The sequence below is a fragment of the Neopsephotus bourkii genome, unplaced genomic scaffold (genome assembly GCF_033783945.1).
Source record: "Neopsephotus bourkii isolate Nb327-2 ecotype Australia unplaced genomic scaffold, CSIRO-AGI_Nbou_v1 NB_126, whole genome shotgun sequence".
Lineage (NCBI taxonomy): Eukaryota > Metazoa > Chordata > Aves > Psittaciformes > Psittacidae > Neopsephotus > Neopsephotus bourkii.
Genome location: NW_026900643.1, coordinates 1,287,003 through 1,313,723, shown reverse-complemented (window position 1 = coordinate 1,313,723; position 26,721 = coordinate 1,287,003). Strand labels below are relative to the sequence as shown.

General features: G+C 44.6%; 1 protein-coding gene and 1 long non-coding RNA gene across 2 annotated transcripts; both read right to left on the bottom strand.

Moving 5' to 3' along the window:
* Positions 1-425: 425 nt before the first annotated feature.
* Positions 426-19,719, bottom strand: LOC133220024 (ubiquitin carboxyl-terminal hydrolase 42-like). Its single transcript, XM_061367777.1, is given in 16 exon segments — positions 426-3,724; positions 10,795-10,825; positions 10,828-11,669; positions 12,336-12,424; positions 13,083-13,137; positions 13,576-13,697; positions 13,899-14,039; positions 14,647-14,758; positions 15,403-15,485; positions 16,030-16,100; positions 16,245-16,312; positions 16,474-16,576; positions 16,725-16,835; positions 17,852-18,052; positions 18,601-18,752; positions 19,427-19,719. Coding segments are annotated over 16 exon segments (2,784 nt in total). The 3' UTR covers positions 426-3,414.
* Positions 11,594-12,903, bottom strand: LOC133219745 (uncharacterized). Its single transcript, XR_009727513.1, has 3 exons — positions 12,804-12,903; positions 12,336-12,424; positions 11,594-11,669 (listed from the first exon to the last, which is right to left on the bottom strand). It is a non-coding gene; the product is annotated as an uncharacterized LOC133219745 (long non-coding RNA).
* Positions 19,720-26,721: the final 7,002 nt, after the last annotated feature.

Sequence of the window (26,721 nt, the reverse complement as noted above, 5' to 3'; positions counted from 1 at the left end):
GGTATCAGTTGGTGGGTGCTGAGCAATTGTATTGAGCATGACTTTGTGTTTATTGGTTTGTTTTTTCTTCTCCCCTTTTAGCTTATATTCCCCCCCCCCCCTTGTTAGTTCCCTCATCATTGTTACTATTGGTAGAAGCAGTAGCGGTTTTGTGTTGTACCGTAGTTACTGTTCTTATCTCAACCTGTGGGATTTACATTCTTTCGATACTCCTCACCATCCCTCTGGGAGCAGGGTGGAAGAAAAGGGAGAGTGAGCGAGTGGCTGCATGGTTCTGAATTACCAGCTCGGCTTTAACCATGACAAGCAGTCAATGCTGAAGCTCCTTTTATACACCTATGACAGGGTTATTCATCAAAGACAAGACACCAAATCATGGAGCCAGAGGACAAAAGAGGAAGAAAAAGCCAGATACAGGAACAGTGTGTGGTTTCTTTGTCATGTTACTTTATGTAACTTCACAGAACTGTTGCCATAGGAACATTATGCAGGGTACACTTATAGATTGGCTTTATGGGGTTTTCCATGTACCAAAATATTTCTTTAAGTATTTACTGAAACATTAACCTTGCTCCTTTGGATTTTGATTTAGTGTCACACACGGTAAAAAGCTACTGATGAGCTCCCAGCTTGCTGCCTGGTGGTGGAAGCTTTTAACACCAAAGGAGAAAGCCTTCTGCATTCTTGTTTAGGCAGATGAAATCCCAAGTTACTGATCTTCTCTGGGTCACAGCGACAGCATCATCTCCCCCACCACTGAACGGAAGATCTGATTTCTTGAGCATCAAACACACTCTGAAAGCTGTCAATTCACATGACATACTGCATGTTAAATAACTCCAGTAAAACTCCAGTAAAAAGCCATTTTAACTTTGCTGTATTTATATACTATATAAATTTTACATGCTATATATTTACAGTGGGGCAAGTGCTTTTTATCTTTAAAAAAAACAAAGATCAAACTTTAAACATCTCTGAACAACACAGCTTGTATAAACCAGACAGATTATTCAGATGAACTGTATTTAATACAGGTTCCCCACTCATCTCCTGATGCAGGACCAGTGAATAATAAGTGCATCACAGTTTGATAGCATTTAATAATAAAAATTAAAATCACAGTATGAATTTGTCTTTAGCTAGCCACTTCAGAGAGACAAAACCAGCCAACTGAGACTTCAGACAAGTGAGAGTATATTAAGAAAATGTGGTTAAAACATATGGAAGAAAATCAGTGATCATCTTGAGAAATACATTCAAAACTGCATATCTGTTGTTTCACAATGCTGAGAACCAGATGATTTCCTTCCAGATCTTGACTATAACTCGTATGTGAAGTACATTAGTTCCTAGTGTCCGAAAGAACAGGAAAGAAGATGAAGCTCTTGCAAAAAATTCTACCTGTGAAATATTAAATAAGTCTTTAAATTAAATATACAGACTGTCAGTTGCAATTTTTGTAATCCCTGGTTGCTCTTGCACCAGATGTCTAACTTGGAGTAACACAATATGAATAACATAAAGTCAACCTGAGTCTGTAATAAGCAGCATTTGAGATGGTCTATTCCAGGGCCTTATCTCACACTTGTGAGATGTTAATATGGTAATTTACAATGTTCAGCAGTTTTAAGAAGTTTCCACCCTTTTGGATTAGAAGTATGTCTTAAAAAACAAAGTCTCAAGTTCAAAGCTAGAACAAAGTCCTTCATGGTAAAATTCTGTACAGAAATGTTAAGCACCACTTATGATTGGATTTTGTCTTGATGGTAAATGTTTTAATAATAAATTCTAAGTTTTGATGGTCAATATTGGTGATGTCGAGTTCCATGTAAAGAGTCATAGTTTTTGAAGGTAAAGAGTCGATGGTTTTGAAGGTAAGAAGTCAGGATTGAGGGTGGGAAGTAGCTGGTTTTGTTGGTAGGTTTAGGTTGGGTATTGAAGGCTTCCATCAGTAGCTTTGCATCTGAAAGATAAAAGAAAGCAATGTCACTCCCTGCCATGATGTTCAACATCAAACCGTGTCTCAGTGGTTGGGTTTCTGAAAGAGGTCTCAAGCCTGCACACAGCTCCGTCTGCTCTGTGACTACAGGATCCGACACACTCGAGACAGTGGCTTCCCCACATCCAAACTGACTGCATTTTGGATCTATGCTAAGGTGAGGAAACTGTACACAGTATTAGGACAAAGCTACCTCCTTTCATAGCAAGTGGTACTTAGGTAAATTTAGGTGAGGTTTTGTCTAGACAGTATCCTTGTTTTACCAACAGTCTTGTGTTCAAGCTCACCAAATCTCACGCACTAAACCTTCAGAAGCCTGTAGAAACTTGCTGGAGAGAATTTGTAGGAATGCAGGAAAGCAACTCCTTTAAAGCTGCTCCTTCTCCTATCTCACCTCCATTTTCCTTAAATTACACATTATCACATGCCCTTTCCATCCTTATTAATTTACTGGGGAGTCCTGGTGAAAAGGCACAACCTAACAATTCCTTCTTAGCTGTTGTCTGTCCCTAGCCTGTTTGAGAGGTTCCAGGCTCTTTAAAAACACACTGCTGCGGTGGCCTTTTTTGAGAGAGATTCCATTATCCAGGAATTCCTACTTGACACACATTTATTTAACATTTCTAAAGACGGACACTCCACAAGAGGAAGGTCATGAACATCTATGGACTTGAGGAAATACTCAGATTTTCCAGACTTAACAAATTGCTTTTCACAGCCCTCATATCCCACTTGTGTTGCAACCAGTGGATCAAAGTGGGGTTCTATCACTGTGTTTATCAGTTAACATCTCTTACGCCTACACAGACAGCGCACTAATCTTAATGCCCCTGACCTGTATGGTGGGGTGCAAGGCATTTAACTTCTTCCTATACTTTTGACTGGTTTAGAAATAACCAGAGTTGGCCACCTGCGAGCAAAAGCATTCACTAAAGCCAAACCAGATCTAGAGTAGATGAATTTCTTCCGATTACAAAAGAGTTTTCCCTCAGGCCGCTTCTCTATATTTTTAAGACTATGCTAACAGAAAACAATCAGAAGGAACTAAACCAGTGGCAGGAATTTAACATACTCTCCAGGTCTTAAGTTTCAAAGCGTCCTCTGGGAGGTTAACAACTGTGTTTAGGAGAAGACTGAGCTATATCTGGAACCACAGTTCAATATTATCAACAACTGAGGTTCGTCTGAATAAGCAGTCAGCTCCGTTTCTATGTGGTGAAACAGCTGAACATAGTATTTTATTTAAATCAATTACCCTGGCAGACATTTTGGGGAAGACGTTGCTTTACTACAATATTACTAGCCTGGAAGTCTCATGTCATCATCTACAACTTGGACTACTGTACAAAAGCATTTAAAGGTTGTTTCAAGCGTAACAAGTGTCTCTGTCAGTAAAAAGGAGTCCTGCAAACATCCTATGCCTTTTTACCTTTCACATACTCACTGGATGGGATGAAGCTGTATTTCTTGTTGTCACCTGCCCCAGAAGGCTTCCTGTCCTTGTAGTTTTCTTCACTGCCCTGGTTTCTGTATTGCTCACGTAAATAGTTGCCTGAAAAAATGGGTACTCTCTTCTTCTCCTCCTGTGTCATCTTCTCGAGACGAGAATCTAAATATTCTGAGAAGTCTTTCAGTTTCCTGATGTGTTTCTTCTTTTTCTTCTTTTTCTTCCGTTTGCGATTGTCATTGTCAATGCGGAACACAAGGCCATCCAAATCCTGAAGTCTGAGGGAAACATGCAGGTTAAAAATAGGAAAACAGATGCAGCATTTGATGCATGTATGGAATGTTATTTATTTCACCACAGGTGATGACTTGCTGTGTTTCAGCTATTTTGAGTAATTTCTGCACATCTAACTTTGGATGCAACAAACGTTAGCCCTCAGATTAAAGAACAGTAAGTCTTGGTTTGTACACAAATCCTGACAGGGGCTAATTGTGGGATATGTGGAATTAAAAATATATAATTGTTGTAACCAAATCAAGAACACTACGCAGATGTGTTTCTGTCCTTGGTTCTCACAGCAGTGCTTAACCTATTATATGTTAGTCACTAAGGGTCTTCAAGACATGTATCCAATCATAATATGCCAAATCACAGTGTTTGTAAGCAACAGTATTTAAGGAGTTAATGCTTTGCAATAAACGCCTTTTGTCTGATCATACTGATCTCCGAGTCCTTATTTTTTTCTGCCGCAGCGGGCGGCCTAGGGCGATTCTGTGCTCATGGCAGCTAACGGACGGGACGTGAGGACGGCGAGAAGTGGAACCGTTCGAAGCGTTCGATTCCCCGCGGGAGGCAGCAAGCCCCGCCAGGAGCCGCCGCCTCCTCGCCGAGCAAGGAACAACGCCGCTCATGGCTCGGGAGCTGCGGTTTTACCACGATGCGTTTCTGCTCCCAGCGCACGTACTGTTCTTAGGGGAAAGCCCCGAATTCCATGCTGGAGGCACAGGGTGAAGAAGAAACTCTCAACCTGTTTTTCCCTTTTACTATTGGGCTTTAAGTCCAGGGGTAGCTACTGAGCCAGACCGACTGCTCAGTGGCCTAGAGCAGCACCTGTTAGAGGTTGGCCATGCTGAGGAAAAGCCCTGTGGGGACGACAGACTTCTCCCTTCCTGTTGCACTGAAACTCGTGTAGTTCTTCTGCTCCTTGTTTTCAGTGCTGCCCTTTGTGGCTGCAGGGGCCAGCAAGAGCCAGGCAGGTGGCTTTGCTCAGCATGGGAACTGTGCAGCCACTTCCATCAGCCACGGTGCCAGTGCAGTGCAGGCAGAGAAATGTACAGAAAACTTCAGCTCAGCTGGGCTGACTTAAAATTGACACTATTCTGACAAAATAAGCTCTACCTTGCTTCACATTTTGAACCAGTTTAAACTGGTACAAAACTGAACCTCTGTCAACTGAGCAGCAGGTATAATGCTTTCTAGATGAAAACAATGCATAGTTTTAAGATTTACTACTACATACCTATGTAGATATGCTGGCTGGAAAAGCTAGGTCTCTTGTAGACCAAATCCTACAAACTAAGATTTATGGCTTACAAGTTCCATTTCTGTATTTGCTTGCAAAATGTTTCTAGCTACAGTTTGAACAGAAAACGGCTGGTTTTATAGGGCACCACTCTGGACAATGGCATGTGGGAAAGGTTTATCTCACAGAGGCAAAAGGATGCTGGGGCACGAATTATCAGGGCTCATTTGGAGAGCTTTAAACTAGATTCAAAGGGGGATGGGGTTGTAGCTGGGCTTGCCCCAGTGGGGCAGCACTCCAGAACTGATGAAGACTGGGAGGCCTCCTGTAATCCTAGGGTGAAATCGGTGTGCTCAGCTCACTCCCTGAAATGTCTGTACACCAATGCACGCAGCATGGGAAATAAGCAGGAGGAGCTAGAAACCTGTGTTAAGTCAGGAGATTATGATCTGGTGGCAATTACAGAGACGTGGTGGGACAGCTCACATGACTGGAATATAGTCATGGAGGGCTATGTCCTTTTCAGGAAAGACAGGCCAGCCAGGCGGGGTGGTGGGGTTGCTCTTTATGTGCGAGAGCAGCTACAATGCGCTGAGTTCTGTCCAGGGACAGATGACGAGCGAGTTGAGAGTCTGTGGCTGAGAATTAAGGGGCAGGCTGGCAGGGGCAATACTGTTGTGGGGTCTGTTACAGGCCACCGGATCAGGGTGAGGAAGTTGACGAGGCCTTCTGAGGCAGCTGAGAGCGGCCTCACAGTCACAGGCCGTGGTCATCGTGGGGGATTTTAACTTCCCTGATGTTTGCTGGAAGGACTACTCAGCAACCCAGCCACAGTCCAGGAGGTTCCTCCAGTGTACGGATGATAACTTCCTCATTCAAATGGTGGATGAGCCAACCAGGAGAGGTATGCTGCTGGATCTCATCCTCCCTAACAAGGAGGGTCTGGTCGAAGGAGTGAAGGTTGAGGGCTGCCTTGCTTGCAGCGACCACGAGATGGTGGAATTCAGGATCTTGTGTGGTAGGACCAGTAGAATAGCAAGTAGAATTGCAACCCTGGACTTCAGCAGGGCAACCTTTGGCCTTTTCAAGCAATTGCTAGGGGAAATCCCATGGGCAAGGCTGCTTGAAGGTAAAGGGGCCCAAGATAGTTGGTTGATGTTCAAGGACTGCTCTTTCTGAGCTCAAGATGAGAGCATCCCAACACGTAGGAAGTCAAGGAAGAGGGCCAGGAGACCTGCGTGGCTAAATAGGGAATTGCTGGGTATGCTCAAGTGGAAGAGGAGTTTACAGGTCATGGAAGGAGGGGCTGGCCACTTGGGAGGAATATAATGCTGCTGCTAGAGGATGTAGGAAGGCAGCTGACTAAGGCCTCCTTGGAATTAAATCTGGCGAGAGGGGTCAAGGACAGCAGAAGGAGCTTTTTCAAATACATGGCAGATAAAACTAACACCAGAGGCAATGTAGGCCCACCGGTGAATGGGACGGGTGCCCTGGTGACAGAAGATACAGAGATGGCAGAGTTACTGGATGCCTTCTTTGTCTCTGTCTACTCTGCTGGAGGCAGTCCTGAAGAGCCCTGTACCTCTGAGACCTCAGATGAAGTCAGGCCAACGGAGCAGATGAGGAATGGGTTAGAGACCAGTTGAGCAGTCTGGACATCCATAAATCCATGGGTCCAGATGGGATGCACCCGCGGGTGCTGTGGGAACTGGCGGAGGTCATTGCTAGACCACTCTCCATCATCTTTACCGAGTCTTGGGAAACGGGAGAGGTGCCTGAGGACTGGAGGAAAGCAAATGTCACTCCTGTCTTCAAAAAGGGCAAGAAGGAGGACCCTGGTAATGATAGACCAGTTAGCCTCACCTCCATCCCTGGGAAAGTGATGGAACACCTTATCCTTGGTGCCATCTTAAGGCATATCAAGGATAAGAGGGTTATGAGGGGCAGTCAACATGGCTTCACCAAGGGGAGGTCATGCTTGACCAATCTCATAGCCTTTTATGAGGAAATAACACGGTGGATGGATGATGGCAGAGCGGTGGATGTGGTCTACCTTGACTTCAGCAAAGCGTTTGACACAGTCTCCCACAGCATCCTCGCAGCTAAATTGAGGAAGTGTGGTCTGGATGGTCGGGTAGTGAGGTGGACTGTGAACTGGCTGAAGGAGAGAAGCCAGAGAGTTGTAGTCTATGGGGCGGAGTCTAGTTGGAGGCCTGTATCTAGTGGAGTGCCTCAAGGGTCAGTACTGGGACCAGTATTATTTAATATATTCATCAGTGATTTAGATGAGGGAATTGAGTGTACTGTCAGCAAGTTTGCTGATGACACTAAGCTGGGAGGAGTGGCTGACACGCCAGAAGGCTGTGCTGCCATCCAGCGAGACCTGGACAGGCTGGAGAGTTGGGTGGGGAATAACTTGATGAGATATAACAAGGGAAAGTGTAGAGTCCTGCATCTGGGCAGGAACAACCCCAGGTTCCAGTATAGGTTGGGGAAAGACCTGTTAGAGAGCAGTGTAGGGGAGAGGGACCTGGGGTTCCTAGTGGACGACAGGATGACCATGAGCCGACACTGTGCCCTTGTGGCCAAGAAGGCCAATGGCATCCTGGGGTGTATTAGAAGGGGGGTGGTTAGTAGGTCCAGAGAGGTCCTCCTTCCCCCTCTACTCTGCCCTGGTGAGACCGCATCTGGAATATTGTGTCCAGTTCTGGGCCCCTCAGTTCAAGAAGGACAGAGACCTGCTGGAGAGAGTCCAGCACAGGGCAACTAAGATGATTAAGGGAGTGGAGCATCTCCCTTATGAGGAAAGACTGAGTGAGCTGGGTCTCTGTAGTTTGGAGAAGAGGAGATTGAGGGGTGACCTTATTAGCGTATATAAATATATAAAGGGGAGGTGTCACGAGGATGGAGCCAGGCTCTTCTCAGTGGCAAACAATGATAGGACAAGGGGCAATGGGTACAAACTGGAACACAAGAGTTACCACTTAAACTTGAGAAGAAACTTCTTCTCAGTGCGGGTGACAGAACACTGGGACATGCTGCTCAGGGAGGTTGTGGAGTCTTCTTCTCTGGAGACATTCAAAACCCGCCTGGACACATTCCTGTGTAAACTTATCTAGGTGTTCCTGCTCTGGCAGGGGGATTGGACTAGATGATCTTTTGAGGTCCCTTCCAATCTCTAGCATACTGTGAGAAACTGTGAGAAAATGTAAATGCTTCACAGAGAGGGACTGATTTAAGTATTACTTGGTGTACACAAGAGATTTACAGGACATGCTCTGCATCAATCAGTGTTAAAAATATGATGTTCGATGTAAATCCACTGCAATAGTAACGTTTTCATTTATCAGGAGGACCTGTTGCTTCAGCCTGGAGACTAAAATAATGTGTGGAAACTCTGTTGCATAGCTCCTCATTTACCAGGAATACATGGGAGGTGGGTGCTGATATACTTGTTTAAGAGGTTCCGATCTGATTTTGCAGCTGCTCCTGTAAGTAAAAGGCCTCTTTGCCTACCTTTAAGCACACTGATTTAAATTGACAGGTTGAATTTTTCAGAGAGAAAACTCCTCAGCTGCAAAATCGGTTGTTTTTGTAAGGCTGAACACTCATAGCTGTCTTGCTATGAACGTTACTCCATTAAGAGCTGGTTTCCCACCCTGAATTAAGGAGGGATTTTGACCGTTGCCTTCCATGATCTTCGGTCAAATATAAGGCAAGCAGGGGAACAACTCGGATCTCTTCTCAAGTCGATTAATTAGATCAGAGAGATTCGTCAGATGAACTGTATTTCACAGAGGTTCCCAGTCACTGGTCTCCTGATGCAGGACCAGTGCATAATCAAAATTAAAATCACAGTATGAATTTGTCTTTAGCTAGCCACTTTAGGGAGACAAACCCAGACAACTGAGACTTCAGACAAGTGACAGGATATTAAGAAAACGGAATTAAAATATATGGATTTTGACGGTAAATGTTTCAATAATAAATTCAAAGTTTTGATGGTCAACATTGACAAAGTCCAGTTTGGAGATAAAGAGTCGTTTTTGAAGGTAAAGACTCGTCATTTTTGATGGTAAAGCCAGGTTTGATGGTAAACAGTCAGGTCTGGTGGTAAAGAGTCAGTTTTGATGGCAAAGCCAGGTTTCATGGTAAACAGTCAGTTTTGATGGTAGAGTCATTCTTGATGGTAAACAGCCAGGTTTGATGATAAACCATCAGCTTTGATTGTACACAGTTTTGATGGTAAAGAGTCAGATGATAAGACATTGTTGGTTTTGACAGTAGGTTTAGTTTGGGTATCGAAGGATTCCATCAGTGAGCTTTGTATCTGAAAGACAAAAGAAAGCAATGTCACTCCATGTCATGACATTTAACATCAAACCCTGTCTCAGTAGTTAGGTTTCCGAAAAAGAAGTCTCAAGCCTGCACACAGCTCCATCTGCTCTGTGACAATATTATCCAACAGACTTGAGAAGGTAGCTTCCCCACATCCAAACTGACTGCATTTTGGATCTATGCTAAGGTGAAAATTCCTACTTGGGACCCATTTATTTAATACTTTTAAAGACGGACCTTCCACAGGAGGAAGTTCATGAACATCCATGGACTTGAGAAAATACTAAAATTCTGCAGACTTAACAAATTGCTTTCCACAGCCCTCATATCCCACTTGTGGAGACATTGTTCTCACAGGAGAATGGATATTTGGTACATGAACTCTGAATAATCCCAAAAGATACAGCAAGGCTATGAGAGCCCCGAGGAAGCTTAAGCAAGCAAGATAAGAAGAAGCTGGAATTCACCGAGTTATGAGAACTGTGGACTGTTGGCAAGCTTTTGAAGTCAAGTTCTCACACCTGTGCTTAACCAATTATATGTTAGTCACTAAGGGTCTTCCATACATGTATCCAATCATAATATGCCAAATCACTGTGTTTGTAAGCAATAGTATTTAAGGAGTTAAGGCTTTGCAATAAACGCCTTTTGTCTGATCATACTGATCTCCAAGTCCTTATTTTTTCTGCAGCACCCACTTGTGTTGCAAGCAGTGGATCAAAGTGGGGTTCTATCACTGTGTTTATTGGCTAACATTTCTTACGCCTACACAGATAGCACAGTAATCTTAGTGCCCCTGACCTGTGTGGTGGGGTGCAAGGCATTTAACTTCTTCCTATACTTTTGCCTGGTTTAGAAATAACCGGAGTGGGCCACCTGCGAGCAAAAGCATTCACTAAAGCCAAACCAGTCCTAGTCATTGTCAATGCGGAACACAAGGCCATCCAAATCCTGAAGTCTGAGGGAAACATGCAGGTTAAAAATAGGAAAATGGATGCAGCATTCGATGCATGTATGGAATGTTATTTATTTCACCACAGGTGGTGACTTGCTGTGTGTCAGCTGTTTTGTAGTAATTTCTGCACATCTGACTTCAGATGCAACAAACATAAGCCCTCAGATTAAAGAACAGTAAGTCTTAGTTTGTACACAAGTCCTTACAGGGGCTAATTGTGACATATGTGGAATTAAAAATATGTAATTGTTGCAACGTAATCAAGAGCAGTGCGCGGATGTGGTTCTGTCCTGGGTCCAGCAGGCTGGGCATAAACCATGACAGGTTCTTAACTTTGTGCTCCAGATCTAGCATTCTAGTGCTATTCGGCAACATCCTTCCTATGTTTGCTTGACCAACCTAATGACCAGCCTAATGACCAACCCGTAGTCAGATTATCCTATATAAATCAAAATGGGAAAAAGGCAGGCATGAGACACATTCAGAAAAGAGTTAGGGAAAAAATGGCGGATTATGCTGGAATTCCTGCTTACTTGTAATCCTTCTCTTGATATTTATCATCTAGCGGCGTTTCTTTTCCACTTCGCTTTCGCTTCCTTCTGTGTCGCCATGCTTCCTCTTGCCAAGCCTCAGTTTCTCATTTTCCCAGAGAGAGTTGTCAAACTGTGCATGAGCTGAGGCAGGTGGAGGTGCGTGCCCTTCCCGAGAGTGTTTTTCAGACTGCTGCTGAGGTACTGAACAATGACGGAGGTTTCCTCTGTGGCTGCTCAAGTGATGGGCACCTTCCTCTCTGCAGGGAGTGTTGTCAGCCCATCTGCTCTTGCAGGGATCATCCCTCTGTGATTTCGAGAATTGACTCCATTTTTCAAAGTCTTCATCAAAATGAGAGGACTTCCTCTCTCTACCATCTCCTGTTCTACGAAAAGAGTCATAATCCTCGTAATATCTGCGTATTTCCCATCTCCGTGCTTCATCTTGATAGTATCTTTTCCTGCTCCAGGTTCTCTCTCCTTTGGAATGGTAATACCTATTCCTGTCTTGTTCTGTTCTTTCTCTGCTTCGGGATCCATAATCAGAGTATTTTCCTGAGCTTTTGCCATTATTTGGACTGTTTGTTTCATTATGGGAAGGTCTGTACTTGCCTTCACTGCAATAGTCCTGCTTATGATGATACTGCTTATTTGTTTCCATGCTGCGAGAGCACCTCCTTTTGCAGGAACAATCATCCACTTTGCTCCTGCTTTGCTTCTCCTCTTCAATGTCAGAGTATTGTCTCTTCCTTTGGTAGCGCCCTTTGTCAGTTTTTTTGGAGTCGTCTATCTTCACCTCATGTTCACAGGCAAACACTGTTTCCGTCACTATGGTTTCCATAAGACGATCACCCTCAGACTTCTGAGGTGCAGGGACACTGCACAAAATAAAAACACATTTTTCACTTGAAAAAGTTCACCTAAATGATAAATGTCAGGAGCAAAAATCCCTTGAAGTAAAAGATTTGGTGGCTACTGGTAAACTCTGTATGTTTCTAAACTCCCTTACACAGTTTGGAAACTGTACCTTTCTAAAGGGACTCTGTAAGGCAGTCGCTTTAGAAACCGATTCTCACACATTCAGCAGTGCCCAGAGAAGGTGTTTTTCTTCTCTTGAGTTTGCAAGTAGTACATTAAAACCCACACCCAACACATTTGTCTCCCTCTGCTCCCTGCTCTGCCTCGCATCAGTAGCCAACACCACTACCTTCGCTCTCCCCCAACTAGAAAAAAGTCAACTCATTGATTTCCCTCTCTCCCCAGAATGGGAGGGCAGGAGGTGGGAACTGACATCAGGAAAAGAAATCCAATCGTAAAAATGAAGGAAAATAATTCTATGAAGAAACAGAACTATTCTGGGAGGCGTCTGATTGTATTTAGTATCAGAATAATGCCTGTTCAGTGCTCATGTCTGCAACCCTACATGTACAGTGTGGAATTTGCTGTACTGGTTTAAAGCTTTCTATTAGATAGAATTAGTAAATGGGTAAAACAATGATAAACTTGTATGAAATCTTGTTTTCATCAGAGTGCAGTTAATTTACCTTGTTTGCTCTGACAACCTGTTCAGGTGGCTGTAGGCCAGGGACCCCAAGGTTACTTCTTGAGGATTCGGTGACTCAGCTACAGGTATCTACAAGTAAAACACAGACGTTAACAGGCAAAAAAGTACTACCTTTAGTAGAAAATGGTTTGCAAATTTTCCTCATCAGTTATTAAACAAGATCACTTTGCCTTACATGCACCGTTGCTATTTCACACATCACCCCTTCCCCCCCCAATATATTTATGAAACTTATGAAGTACTATCTCAGGTGAAATTTTCTGAAGTTAACAGGTTCTCACATGCCAGTTCAGCAGTGCAAATTCTAACGGGACAACAGCACAAAGTGTTAACGATGAAATTTGTGCTGTTGTTTTCACAGTATTTCACATGAATTAGGAACGTTTTCATGCTCCTGAACACTAAACACACCATAGGTGAGAAGTTCTAGATGGAACAAACAACTCACTGCTTCAAGCAATCCATTTGTTTTAGCAAAGAAAATCTCAGAAGGTTTAGCGGTTGGACTTGGCAAGCAAAATCATCAAGTTTCAGTCCCTTTTGTTTAGTCTTCAGCACTCTCACAGAAAGAATGGGAATTCTGCAATGTGCCGACCACCTTGCCAATTACAATTCCATCGGAAGATATGTTGCAATTCATTTTAAACACGCCATTCGACACCTCAGATTTTTCTGAAGGCTCTGGACTGGAAGGGACTGTAGCATCAGAGCCAAATGTAGGACTTACATTTGCTGGTGGTGGTAAGTAAAAACGACCTTCTCCAAGTGTCAAATCGTAGCGCCTTGGAAAAATAACAGTGATCTCAGTTTAGAGTCTTTCTTTCAATCTATTCTTGGATAAAAACCCCATCTATAATTTTACAAGAACAGATGATATGACACAAAAGACATATATAAAAGACTCAACCAAGACTACAAACTAAAAAACAGACAATGGTCTCCCTACAATGACTGTTCTTGTCAGAGCAGCAACTCACCCTTACACCATCCATGGCATAATTTCTCCTCTGCTATATTAGCCAGCTACATAGAGCAGATACAGAGCAAGTACACAAGCACACCAGTTTAATGCCAAGCAATGAAAAATAGTAAATGACTGCGGAAGGTTCAAGTTAGACAGAACTGAATTACAGAAACACTAAACTTTTCCTAGGAGAGAAAGAAAAACACTTGGAAAAAAAGAAAAGTATCATTAACAGGAAAGTAAATATATTCTGAACAGATTCCGTAGCTGGTATTACCTGATATAAAAAAGTAAATAAGCTTGCTGATTGAGAACCTTTTTGATATCAGAACGCCGCACTATGGCATCATTCATTTGATACCAAAATCCGTTCCCGGCCTGCAAACAAAAGACAGTGGTATCTTCAGACAAAATGCATGTGGTCCAAATGACATCACAGGCGGAACACGACAGCACAAAACGTACCAAACAAATCAAACAGAACGCGTCAGTCAACCTTTCTCCATCAAAACGGTGGTTGCCAGTAACATTTATTTTCTTGGTTTATTTTACCCTGTTAGAAATCAAGCTGATACCCACCTTTATGAAGCAGATGTAGTGTCCTGAATTGCAGTTGGAACCAGAATGAACAAGAACTGCATATAAAGAATACACGAGTGGCTCTCCCGTTGACTGGGACATATATGCTCGAAGATCCAAATATTCAGGGTATTCTACATCCTAAACACAAAACAGGAAGATTCAAAAATCACCCCGAAACACTTCATGGAACAGCCTGAGAAAAACCCTTCTAAAAACACAGGCTAGGATCACACAAATATATTCTTGATTCATTTAAAAATACCTATTCTCAGAAACAATATTTCATAATTTAAGCTGCAGAGAACTGTTTTCTGCAGAATTAGCTCTAAGACTGAGGCATACTCTCATGGTTACCGTAAGCCATAGTTGTTAGATTGACTTTTCTTAGACTATTGTTATTATACTTACAGCCTGCAAACATTAACAACTTTTAAATCATAGAATCATAGAACAGTGAAGGTTGGAAAGGCCCTCTAAGATCATCTAGTTCCAACCCCCTGCCATGGGCAGGGACAGCTCCCACTAAACCATGCCACCCAAGGCTCTGCCCAACCTGACCCTGAACACCGCCAGGGATGGAGCATTCGCAGCTTCCCTGGGCAACCCATTGCAGTGCCTCACCAGCCTAACAGTAAAGAACTTCTTCCTTACATCCAATCTAAACTTCCCCTGTTTAAAACGATTATTTTCCTGGGGAAATGTCCCATTCCAAGAAGATAAAGCTGCTTTACAGCTGCAAATATACCTTGTTGATCTTGGCACCAGTCAAATCTGCAAATCTTTTCAGCGACAGGATGAGAACTTTGGAGGAGCGATGTATTGTGTACCTCTTGGAGGCAGGAACCATGTTTTCGCACCTTAAAAAACAAGCACAGACAAAGGTTTAACAGCAAATTCTTCCCCCTCCCAAAACTCAAACAAGTTTTCATCCCTCGCACAGGCTTATGAACCCATACGCTGCACTTCAGGTTTGTTAATAGACAGAAGGTAACAGCATGTAAGCGGACAGCTCTCCAAAAGAAAGGACTTAGACTTGTCTTTTCATAGCCAAGCAAACACCCGAGCCTCTATCCTAATGACAAAAAGGAAAGACTTCCCAACAATTCAGCATGAGAACCATGCAAGACATTTTTCAGTGAGCCATTAGAGGCTGCTCATGTTAACGACCACCGTTCACATGCACTGAGACCCAATCCCACTTTGTTGCACAGGGAGCACTAGGACCTTCAGCCAGCTGAGGTTGCCTCCCACCCCAAATCGCTGTCCTTAGCTCCGTGCTTCAGCTCACCACGACTTAGCAGACATCCCCTTTAACTCCTGGCCACACAAATATTTCTGTGTGCAACCTCACACGGACGAAGGCTAATAAAACCCAGTGGAGGCAGCAGTAGGAATAAAAGTCTAATATGAGCTAATGGTCACAAGACTTCTATTTCCAAATATTCATGTGACACATTAAATGCCTTCTCTTGGACTCAGATGGAATTAGTAAGACTCTTACTTGCTACACTTATAGCTGTTTTCTCCGCCCAGTTGTTCAGGTTTCACAAACTGTTCCAGAGCCTTGGTGACAGATGTAACGGTCTGGATGAATAAGAAAGTAGAGCACTGAGTCACTGGAAATGCAAAATTTCAAACACTTCCTGGTAGTTAATGGGAGAACCTTGCTAGTTCATCCTCAAGCGACCTACTGTCAACCGGCAACCACTGTGAAGGAGGCAGAAACCTCAGAGTACGCTGAGCATTTACCTCCTGTGGAAATCATGCTACTTTGAAATAAAAACATAAAGTTTGCAGTGCCACAGACAGCATCTGTACTATGCTATGGCCTCAATAATGAGAACAACCAAACCCAGCAGCCTAACAATAGAGGTATAGATGCTGAAGCAGAATAATCGAGAAGTGTTAGAGTAGAGGTGTTTGTGTAGATGTAATAACTGTTTTTACAGCTTAAACCCACTGCAAACATGGAGAACATCTCGATGCCTTCCACACAAGAGCAAAGTCCAATCCACTCCCACCCACCACCAAGCTCTTTCCTTTTAGCAGTGTATATTTTTAGTGTAAAATGACTTTATTTGGAAAGCTCTACCCCTACAGCTCGACCCGTATTCACAAGCCACCTTACCTCTATAGCCAAAGTAATATTGAGGAATGGTTCGTGCCTTTCCGAAACAGCTTGGCAGTTCAAGCATTTTACTGGAATCAAAATACAAATGCTCAACACTGACCGGACAAATTTAAAGTCTTCATACATTTTACTTTAGTCAAAGCACAAAGTCCTTTACTACAGACAAACAGACACAGACCAGTTCAAAGGACAGGAAGATTTTTAACAAGTACCTTGGGATCTTAGATATCCTCCAAATATTTGATAAATAAGTGTGGTGCCTTCAGAAGATGGATCCCATCTGGAAAGAAATGATGAATCAGACCTCCGATGATGCGAGGCTCAGAGTTAACTCTTCAAACAGTTTTTACCAAGGACATTCATTTTAATGCAGTATAGTAAAGAAAGGAGTAAAAGGGGCTAGAGAACAATCTAAAGGTTAAATAATTTGTTTACGCGTACGTGGTGCTTCCATTCAAGCAAGCTTTCTGCAGAGCATCAACAGTGAAGGACAAGAATTCGTGGGCGTCCTCTTGACTGCCGTAACGGAAATGCTCTCCTATACCTAATAAATAAGAAGGTGGTTATATTTATGTCCTAGAAATTGAAAGAAAACTCACGTTTCTAAAAGTATCAAAATCGTTTCTATGCATCAGACAGTGCTTTGAAAAGTTACCAAATATATCAGAAGAAAACCATCTGAAATGACTTACTTTTAAGGCCATTGATGACAGATACAGGATTGATAGCATTATTAGAGAAAAACAGGGCCTGGTTAATGTGAGCTTCCAACGTACACATCGCACAGAAGCCTTTTTCGTGACCTGAAGAGTGAAAGAAGCAACAGCCTAGTTGACAGTCTAGTCAAATAAGCGTTGCTACCAAAAAAGAACAAAACCAAAAAACACTATCCATGAAAAACACTATTGACATTGATGACACAGCGCTAAGAGAGAATGCGTGTGATTTTCAGCATGCTGCTGTTAGGTGAGCTACAGGACACAGAGCTAAGAATCCTCTGGGAGAAAGGAAAGATTAAAGGAAGGTATGTATAGGTATTTCTGCCCTCCTTTTTGCAAGAGGGTTCTTAACTGGAAACATTTTTATCTATGTCAGAAAAACAGTTAAATTTCTAGGAATAAACACTAAGATGCCAACCCAAAAAGCATGCATGTACCTTTGTCAAAAAAGACCTAGAAGGATATGAAAAGAGGCTCCTATGCCAGATCAGTTCGAGTGTAGAATGGAAATGGGAAGAACGCAAATTCAAAGGGTTAAAAAATACAAACCTTTAACTAGAATAAAACCAGTCTAAATTTGAACATTGCCCCACACAAATTTCCATTTCACGTCAGCAGAAATTAGCTCGTAGTGCTTTCTAGGGTGGGGGCTTTCTTAAAGGGTCAATAGTGAACATGTCATTTATTGCAGTATTAGCACATTACGGTATCTAGGCTGCAGAGACAAAGAAGCTACGATGCCAACATCCTAAATTTTACCACCTCTCTACCAGCCGGAAACCCAAATGCCAAAAGTTCATCAAATGCCTTCCTTTACAATGTACTTCGTTATCCGCACAAGGCAAGAAATGGTCTTCATTTGCAATTTTACCATTGTGCATTAAATGAACAAATGCACTTGATATGCCATGCTGAGCTTCCTGTTAAATAAGCGCGGAATCACAGAACCATTTAGGTTGAAAAAGACCACTAAGGTGGCGTGCAAAGCCGGCTTCTACAGGTAAAACGGGAAAGCCACCCGTTTTCTCCACAGAATCACTCTTGTTCTTTCACCTTTGCAGCTGCCCAACATATTTATAATAAGGTTAGAAAGTACTCACATGACTTGCTGTGTTCACGAGACAGCATGTAATTGGCCAGAGGAGGTGTGTACGTCAAACACTGGAGAGTAGCATTAAGGTAACACGTGTTGCCCAGATTCTGCAGTCCAGCTCCAACATTCAGTGGCTGTTGCCAATCCATGCAGATTTTCTCAGGTGGAAAAAGAATTTTACGTGGTGGGGCAATTCCATCGTTAACAACTGCGAGAAAATTAGATTTCAAAAAATATTTACTGTTTCTGTTTGAAAAGGGATGTTTAAAAGGGAGCATTCTTCAGGAGCACCCAGAGGAACCAGGTCTACTCCACCACGCAAAACCACGTAATGAACAGATTGTAAGAACTAGGATGGAAAAGGAAGCGAGTAACTAGCTGAGCAGGTAACCCTACAGATACCAGACCTCTTCCTCAGCAGGATTAGCATTCAAAGGCTTGTGAATAATGGAAGTAAACACAAAGGTAAAATGTACTTTTCTCTGCACAACACAGAAGACCTTGCTGAGTCTGTGTGTTATAAAAACCTCCTCAAAACCGATAGTTACAAATAGATTTTTAAATAGAAAAAACTACAGGTTTTCCAACACCAGCCCCTTCAGTTGCCTTAGGGGACCCACAAAATTGCAGCCTAGTGCTGAAGGCTTTATTCCTCACAAGCCTGTCTTACATCAGTGCAACAAATGAGAACTGTGTTTTCTACCTTTTGGGTTTTTGTTCTGAAGAAAAGGGGAGAAGGACAGAAGACACACTTACTTAGCTCTTCCCGGCCAAAAGGCTTAGGTTTTTCAGAGGTTCTAGAATACACAGAACCTCTCGGTTCTTTCTCTGCATCTAACCCAGGACGTGCTCGGCCCAAGTTTGCGGTGCATGCTGTTGTCTTCTTGGCAGGCTGTTTGTTGGGGCACCTGAATGACCGCTCTTTAAATATCAAAGGTATTCTGCTCTTTAAAGACATTGCTCCTATCTGAAACAGAGGTAAAAGTTCTGGTTAAGACTATCAAGAAGCATTCCAGAAAGAAATTCTGTCACTCAGTATCAAAGAAATAACTTGAAGAACTAAATAGCTGGTAAGAAATACTAAACAAACCCCAAACGACAACAACCAAACTAAACCCCCCCCATCACAAAACTGCGTTTAAGTGGGGAGCAGCGATTACACATTTGTCTCATGACAAAACATTTGCAGCGGTGATCGTAAAACAGTAACATACACAACCACCTAAGTAGATATGAGCAATACAAAACTACTACAGGTAGACATGAAGACACGAAGGCACTTCTATGTCTCTAAATTGCAAACGACACTTCCACAATGCAACACTACCGTAAGAAAAATAACCCAAACCAAAGCAACAACAACAAAGTAAAACCAACACCCCTCAAAAAACCCCAAACCCAACCAAACACACACACACAAATTCGAAATAAGGAACATCTCGAACACAGACACACATACAAAAACACACACACACACACACACACAAACCCGTACACACATGCCATGCTTGTTTACTTTCATCAAAAATAATCCAGCTGCCAACCCCGGAAACCCGCAGGTTAATTATCACTTTAACCTTACCTGGAAGCAAAGGGTCCGAGTTTGTCAGCTCCGGGATCGGGGTCTCCGTCCGCCCAGGGGTTTCTCTGCTCTCCCAAGGCGCAGCTGCCCAGTGTGTCACCGGGGTCTGAGGGTCTGCAAGATAAGCTCTCAGAGTCGGTTGATGTCATAATACCAGTTCCAAATGGAACTGTCACCAGCGCTAGGCCTGAAGCACCCACCCGCTCACCGCCCGCTCTGCCTTTCCGACGGGTTTTGGCCCCTAAAAGCAGTCTGGCACCGCCGCTCTCACGGACCGGCGCGGCACGCAGCATGTCCGCGCTCGGGAGCGGCAAGAGCCCAAACACAGCCAAACCAAAGCGACCCTGACGCGGAAGGCGGGGGCAGAGCGCGGCTCCGAGGAATCCCTCGCTTCACCTCGCCTCGCCCTTCTCACTCCACCTCACGCTGCGACCCAGCCGCGCTCTGCACTGCAGACCCGCGGCAACCACTCTGCGGGGACAGCCGCAGCGCCGCGCCGCCTCAGCGCCCTCCCGCCCCGCCCCGGACCGCCCCGCCCCGCCCCGGCCCGGGAGTCGCTTTCCGGGCTCCCACCTCGAGAGCCGTCCGGAAGCGGGACCGCAGCAGCGAGCGGCCCAGGGCGGTTCTGTGCTCATGGCAGCTAACGGACGGGACGTGAGGACGGCGAGAAGTGGAGCCGCCGCCTCCTCGCCGAGCAAGGAACAACGCCGCTCATGGCTCGGGAGCTGCGGTTTTACCACGATGCGTTTCTGCTCCCAGCGCATGTACTGTTCTTAGGGGAAAGCCCCAAATTCCATGCTGGAGGCACAGGGTGAAGAAGAAACTCTCAACCTGTTTTTCCCTTTTACTATTGGGCTTTAAGTCCAGGGGTAGCTACTGAGCCAGACCGACTGCTCAGTGGCCTAAAGCAGCACCTGTTAGAGGTTGGCCATGCTGAGGAAAAGCCCTGTGGGGACTACAGACTTCTCCCTTCCTGTCGCACTGAAACTCGTGTAGTTCTTCTGCTCCTTGTTTTCAGTGCTGCCTTTTGTGGCTGCAGGGGCCAGGAAGAGCCAGGCAGGTGGCTTCGCTCAGCATGGGAACTGTGCGGCCCCTTCCATCAGCCGCGGTGCCAGTGCAGTGCAGGCAGAGAAATCTACAGAAAACTTCAGCTCAGCTGGGCTGACTTAAAATTGACACTATTCTGACAAAATAAGCTCTACCTTGCTTCACATTTTGAACCAGTTTAAACTGGTACAAAACTGAACCTCTGTCAACTGAGCAGCAGGTATAATGCTTTCTAGATGAAAATGCAGTTTTAAGATTTAGTACTACATACCTATGTAGATATGCTGGCTGGAAAAGCTAGGTCTCTTGTAGGCCAAATCCTACAAACTAAGATTTATGGCTTACAAGTTCCATTTCTGTATTTGCTTGCAAAATGTTTCTAGCTACAGTTTGAACAGAAAACGGCTGGTTTTATAGGGCACCACTCTGGACAATGGCATGTGGGAAAGGTTTATCTCACAGAGGCAAAAGGATGCTGGGGCACGAATTAGCAGGGCTCATTTGGAGAGCTTTAAACTAGATTCAAAGGGAGATGGGGTTGTAGCTGGGCTTGCCCCAGTGGGGCAGCACTCCAGAACTGATGAAGACTGGGAGGCCTCCTGTAATCCTAGGGTGAAATTGGTGTGCTCAGCTCACTCCCTGAAATGTCTGTACACCAATGCACGCAGCATGGGAAATAAGCAGGAGGAGCTAGAAACCTGTGTTAAGTCAGGAGATTATGATCTGGTGGCAATTACAGAGACGTGGTGGGACAGCTCACATGACTGGAATATAGTCATGGAGGGCTATGTCCTTTTCAGGAAAGACAGGCCAGCCAGGCGGGGTGGTGGGGTTGCTCTTTATGTGCGAGAGCAGCTACAATGCACTGAGTTCTGTCCAGGGACAGATGACGAGCGAGTTGAGAGTCTGTGGGTGAGAATTAAGGGGCAGGCTGGCAGGGGCGATACTGTTGTGGGGGTCTGTTACAGGCCACCGGATCAGGGTGAGGAAGTTGACGAGGCCTTCTACAGGCAGCTGACAGCGGCCTCACAGTCACAGGCGGCTGAGAGCGGCCTCACAGTCACAGGCCGTGGTCTTTGTGGGGGTTTTAACTTCCCTGATGTTTGCTGGGAGGACTGCTCGGGAACCCAGCCACAGTCCAGGAGGTTCCTCCAGTGTATGGATGATAACTTCCTCATGCAAATCGTGGATGAGCCAGCCAGGAGAGGTGCGCTGCTGGATCTCATCCTCACTAACAAGGAGGGTCTGATCGAAGCAGTGAAGGTTGAGGGCTGCCTTGGTTGCAGCGACCACGAGATGGTGGAATTCAGGATCTTGTGCGGTAGGACTAGTAGAATAGCAAGTAGAATCGCAACCCTGGACTTTAGCAGGGCAAACTTTGGCCTCTTCAAGCGATTGCTAGGGGAAATCCCATGGGCTAGGCTGCTTGAAGGGAAAGGGGCCCAAGAGAGTTGGTTGACGTTCAAGGACTGCTTTTTCTGAGCTCAAGATCAGAGCATCCCGACACATAGGAAGTCAAGGAAGAGGGCCAGGAGACCTGCGTGGCTAAATAGGGAATTGCTGGGTATGCTCAAGTGGAAGAGGAGAGTTTACAGGTCATGGAAGGAGGGTCTGTCCACCTGGGAGGAATATAAGGCTGCTGCTAGAGGACGTAGGAAGGCAGCTAGGGTGACTAAGGCCTCCTTGGAATTAAAGCTGGCGAGAGGGGTCAAGGGCAGCAGAAAGAGCTTTTTCAAATACACGGCAGATAAAACTAACACCAGAGGCAATGTAGGCCCGCTGATGAACGGGACGGGTGCCCTGGTGACAGAAGATACAGAGATGGCAGAGTTACTGAATGCCTTCTTTGTCTCTGTCTACTCTGCTGGAGGCAGTCCTGAAGAGCCCTGTACCGCTGAGACCTCAGATGAAGTCAGGTCAACGGAGCGGTTTGCCTTAGTCGATGAGGAATGGGTTAGAGACCAGTTGAGCAATCTGGACATCCATAAATCCATGGGTCCAGATGGGATGCACCCGCGGGTGCTGAGGGAACTGGTGGAGGTCATTGCTAGACCGCTCTCCATCATCTTTACCAAGTCTTGGGAAACGGGAGAGGTGCCTGAGGACTGGAGGAAAGCAAATGTCACTCCAGTCTTCAAAAAGGGCAAGAAGGAGGACCCGGGTAACTATAGACCAGTCAGCCTCACCTCCATTCCTGGGAAAGTGATGGAACACCTTATCCTTGGTGCCATCTTAAGGCATATCAAGGATAAGAGGGTTATGAGGGGCAGTCAACATGGCTTCACCAAGGGGAGGTCATGCTTGACCAATCTCGTAGCCTTTTATGAGGAAATAACACGGTGGATGGATGATGGCGGAGCGGTGGATGTGCTCTACCTTGACTTCAGCAAAGCGTTTGACACAGTCTCCCACAGCATACTCGCAGCTAAATTGAGGAAGTGTGGTCTGGATGGTCGGGTAGTGAGGTGGACTGTGAACTGGCTGAAGGAGAGAAGCCAGAGAGTTGTAGTCTATGGGGCGGAGTCTAGTTGGAGGCCTGTATCTAGTGGAGTGCCTCAAGGGTCAGTACTGGGACCAGTATTATTTAATATATTCATCAGTGATTTAGATGAGGGAATTGAGTGTACTGTCAGCAAGTTTGCTGATGACACTAAGCTGGGAGGAGTGGCTGACACGCCAGAAGGCTGTGCTGCCATCCAGAGAGACCTGGACAGGCTGGAGAGTTGGGCGGGGAATAACTTGATGAGATATAACAAGGGAAAGTGTAGAGTCCTGCATCTGGGCAGGAACAACCCCAGGTTCCAGTATAGGTTGGGGAAAGACCTGTTAGAGAGCAGTGTAGGGGAGAGGGACCTGGGGTTCCTAGTGGACGACAGGATGACCATGAGCCGACACTGTGCCCTTGTGGCCAAGAAGGCCAATGGCATCCTGGGGTGTATTAGAAGGGGGGTGGTTAGTAGGTCGAGAGAGGTCCTCCTTCCCCTCTACTCTGCCCTGGTGAGACCGCATCTGGAAGATTGTGTCCAGTTCTGGGCCCCTCAGTTCAAGAAGGACAGGGACCTGCTGGAGAGAGTCCAGCACAGGGCAACTAAGATGATTAAGGGAGTGGAGCATCTCCCTTATGAGGAAAGACTGAGTGAGCTGGGTCTCTACAGTTTGGAGGAGATTGAGGGGTGACCTTATTAGCGTATATAAATATATAAAGGGGAGGTGTCACGAGGATGGAGCCAGGCTCTTCTCAGTGGCAAACAATGATAGGACAAGGGGCAATGGGTACAAACTGGAACACAAGAGTTACCACTTAAACTTGAGAAGAAACTTCTTCTCAGTGCGGGTGACAGAACACTGGGACATGCTGCTCAGGGAGGTTGTGGAGTCTTCTTCTCTGGAGACATTCAAAACCCGCCTGGACACATTCCTGTGTAACCTTATCTAGGTGTTCCTGCTCTGGCAGGGGGATTGGACTAGCTGATCTTTTGAGGTCCCTTCCAATCTCTAGCATACTGTGAGAAACTGTGAGAAAATGTAAATGCTTCACAGAGAGGGACTGATTTAAGTATTACTTGGTGTACACAAGAGATTTACAGGACATGCTCTGCATCAATCATTGTTAAAAATATGATGTTCGATGTAAATCCACTGCAATAGTAACGTTTTCATTTATCAGGAGGACCTGTTGCTTCAGCCTGGAGACTAAAATAATGTGTGGAAACTCTGTTGCATAGCTCCTCATTTACCAGGAATACATGGGAGGTGGGTGCTGATATACTTGTTTAAGAGGTTCCGATCTGATTTTGCAGCTGCTCCTCAGACTTCCGAGATGCAGGGACAAAATAAAAACAAATTTTTCACATGAAAAAGTTCACCTAAATGATAAATGTCAGGAGCAAATTCCCTTGAAGTAAAAGATTTGGTGGCTACTGGTAAACTCTCTATGTTTCTAAACTCCCTTACACAGTTTGGAAACTGTACCTTTCTAAAGGGACTCTGTAAGGCAGTCGCTTTAGAAACCGATTCTCACACGTTCAGCAGTGCCCAGAGAAGGTGTTTTTCTTCTCTTGAGTTTGCAAGTAGTACATTAAAACCCACACCCAACACATTTGTCTCCCTCTGCTCACTGCTCTGCCTCACATCAGTAGCCAACACCACTACCTTCGCTCTCCCCCAACTAGAAAAAAGTCAACTCATTGATTTCTCTCTCTCCCCAGAATGGGAGGGCAGGAGGTGGGAACTGACATCAGGAAAAGAAATCCAATCGTAAAAATAAAGGAAAATAATTCTATGAAGAAACAGAACTATTCTGGGAGGCGTCTGATTGTATTTAGTATCAGAATAATGCCTGTTCAGTGCTCATGTCTGCAACCCTACATGTACAGTGTGGAATTTGCTGTACTGGTTTAAAGCTTTCTATTAAATAGAATTAGTAAATGGGTAAAACAATGATAAACTTGTATGAAATCTTGTTTTCATCAGAGTGTAGTTAATTTACCTTGTTTTTTCTGACATCCTGTTCAGCGATCCCAAGATTACTTCTTGAGGATTCGGTGACTCAGCTACAGGTATCTACAAGTAAAACACAGACGTTAACAGGCAAAAAAGTACTACCTTTAGTAGAAAATGGTTTGCAAATTTTCCTCATTAGTTATTAAACAAGATCACTTTGCCTTACATGCACCGTTGCTGTTTCACACATCACACCTTCCCCCCCCAATATATTTATGAAACTTATGAAGTACTATCTCAGGTGAAATTTTCTGAAGTTAACAGGTTCTCACATGCCAGTTCAGCAGTGCAAATTCTAACGGGACAACAGCACAAAGTGTTAACGATGAAATTTGTGCTGTTGTTTTCACAGTATTTCACATGAATTAGGAATGTTTTAATGCTCCTGAATACTAAACACACCATAGGTGAGAAGTTCTAGATGGAACAAACAACTCACTGCTTCAAGCAATCCATTTGTTTTAGCAAAGAAAATCTCAGAAGGTTTAGCAGTTTGACTTGGCAAGCAAAATTATCATGTTTCAGTCCCTTTTGTTTAGATCCAATATCTAAACTAATAGCACCATTTAGGGAATCATGTTGTGGCAGCTCATGATGGGATCTTTCTTCTTCAGCACTCTCACAGAAAGAATGGGAATTCTGCAATGTGCCGACCACCTGCTATAGAACAACAACCTCCCCCCCCATGAAAAGAAAACAACATTGTCAATTTGGTGCCATTATCTGCTCCCTGCAAATTACCTTAATCATATGAGGAGGAAATCGTGGTCCCATAAATCCAGCCTGCTTACTATTAGGCCACCGCTGACCAAGGAATGAACGGGGATAAGACGGTGCTGGTAAGTAAAAACCACCTTCTCCAAGTGTCAAATCGTAGCGCCTTGGAAAAATAAGAGTGATCTAAGTTTGGAGTCTTTCTTTCAATCTATTCTTGGATAAAAACCCCATCTATAATTTTACAAGAACAGATGATATGACACAAAAGACATATATAAAAGACTCAACCAAGACTACAAACTAAAAAACAGACAACGGTCTCCCTACAATGACTGTTCTTGTCAGAGCACCAACTCACCCTTTGTCCTGGGTTTACAAGTAGCAGTTATTTTTCTCCTTCTTGGTACCTGGTGCAGTGCTGTGTTTTGACTTTCGGCCTGGGAGAAGAGCTGATAAAAATCATGTTTTAGTTTGGCCAAGGACTTTGTGAGCCTCATGCTCTGCCAGGGAGGAGGGGAAGCTGGGAGGAAGCAGAGACAGGACACCTGACCCAAATTGACCAAAGAGGTATTCCACACCACAGCACGTCATGCCCAGGATGTAACTGGGAGTTACCTGGAAGGGCTAGGTGGACTGCAGGGTTGGAGGAGGTATCGGTCGGTGCTTGGTGGGGCTGTGGGGGAGAGTTATCGGTTTCCTAGTGATGAGGTGTTATATTCTCTTCCCTTGTTATTATCATTACTATTATTGGTGGTAGCAGTAGTGATTTGCGTTATAGCTGAGTTACTAAACTGTTCTTATCTCAACCCGTGGGAGTTGCATTCTTTGTGATTCTCCTCTCCGTCCCTCCAGGAGTAGGGGGAGGGCAAGAAGGGGGGGGGAGTGAGTGAACAAGCTGTCTGGCTGGGGTTAAACCACGACAGTTCTTTTTGGCTCCCAACGTGGGGCTCAAAGGGTTTGAGATAATGACAGATCTGACCAGATTAATAGTGACATGTCACAATGCTGATTTATTGGCTCTCAGTTGT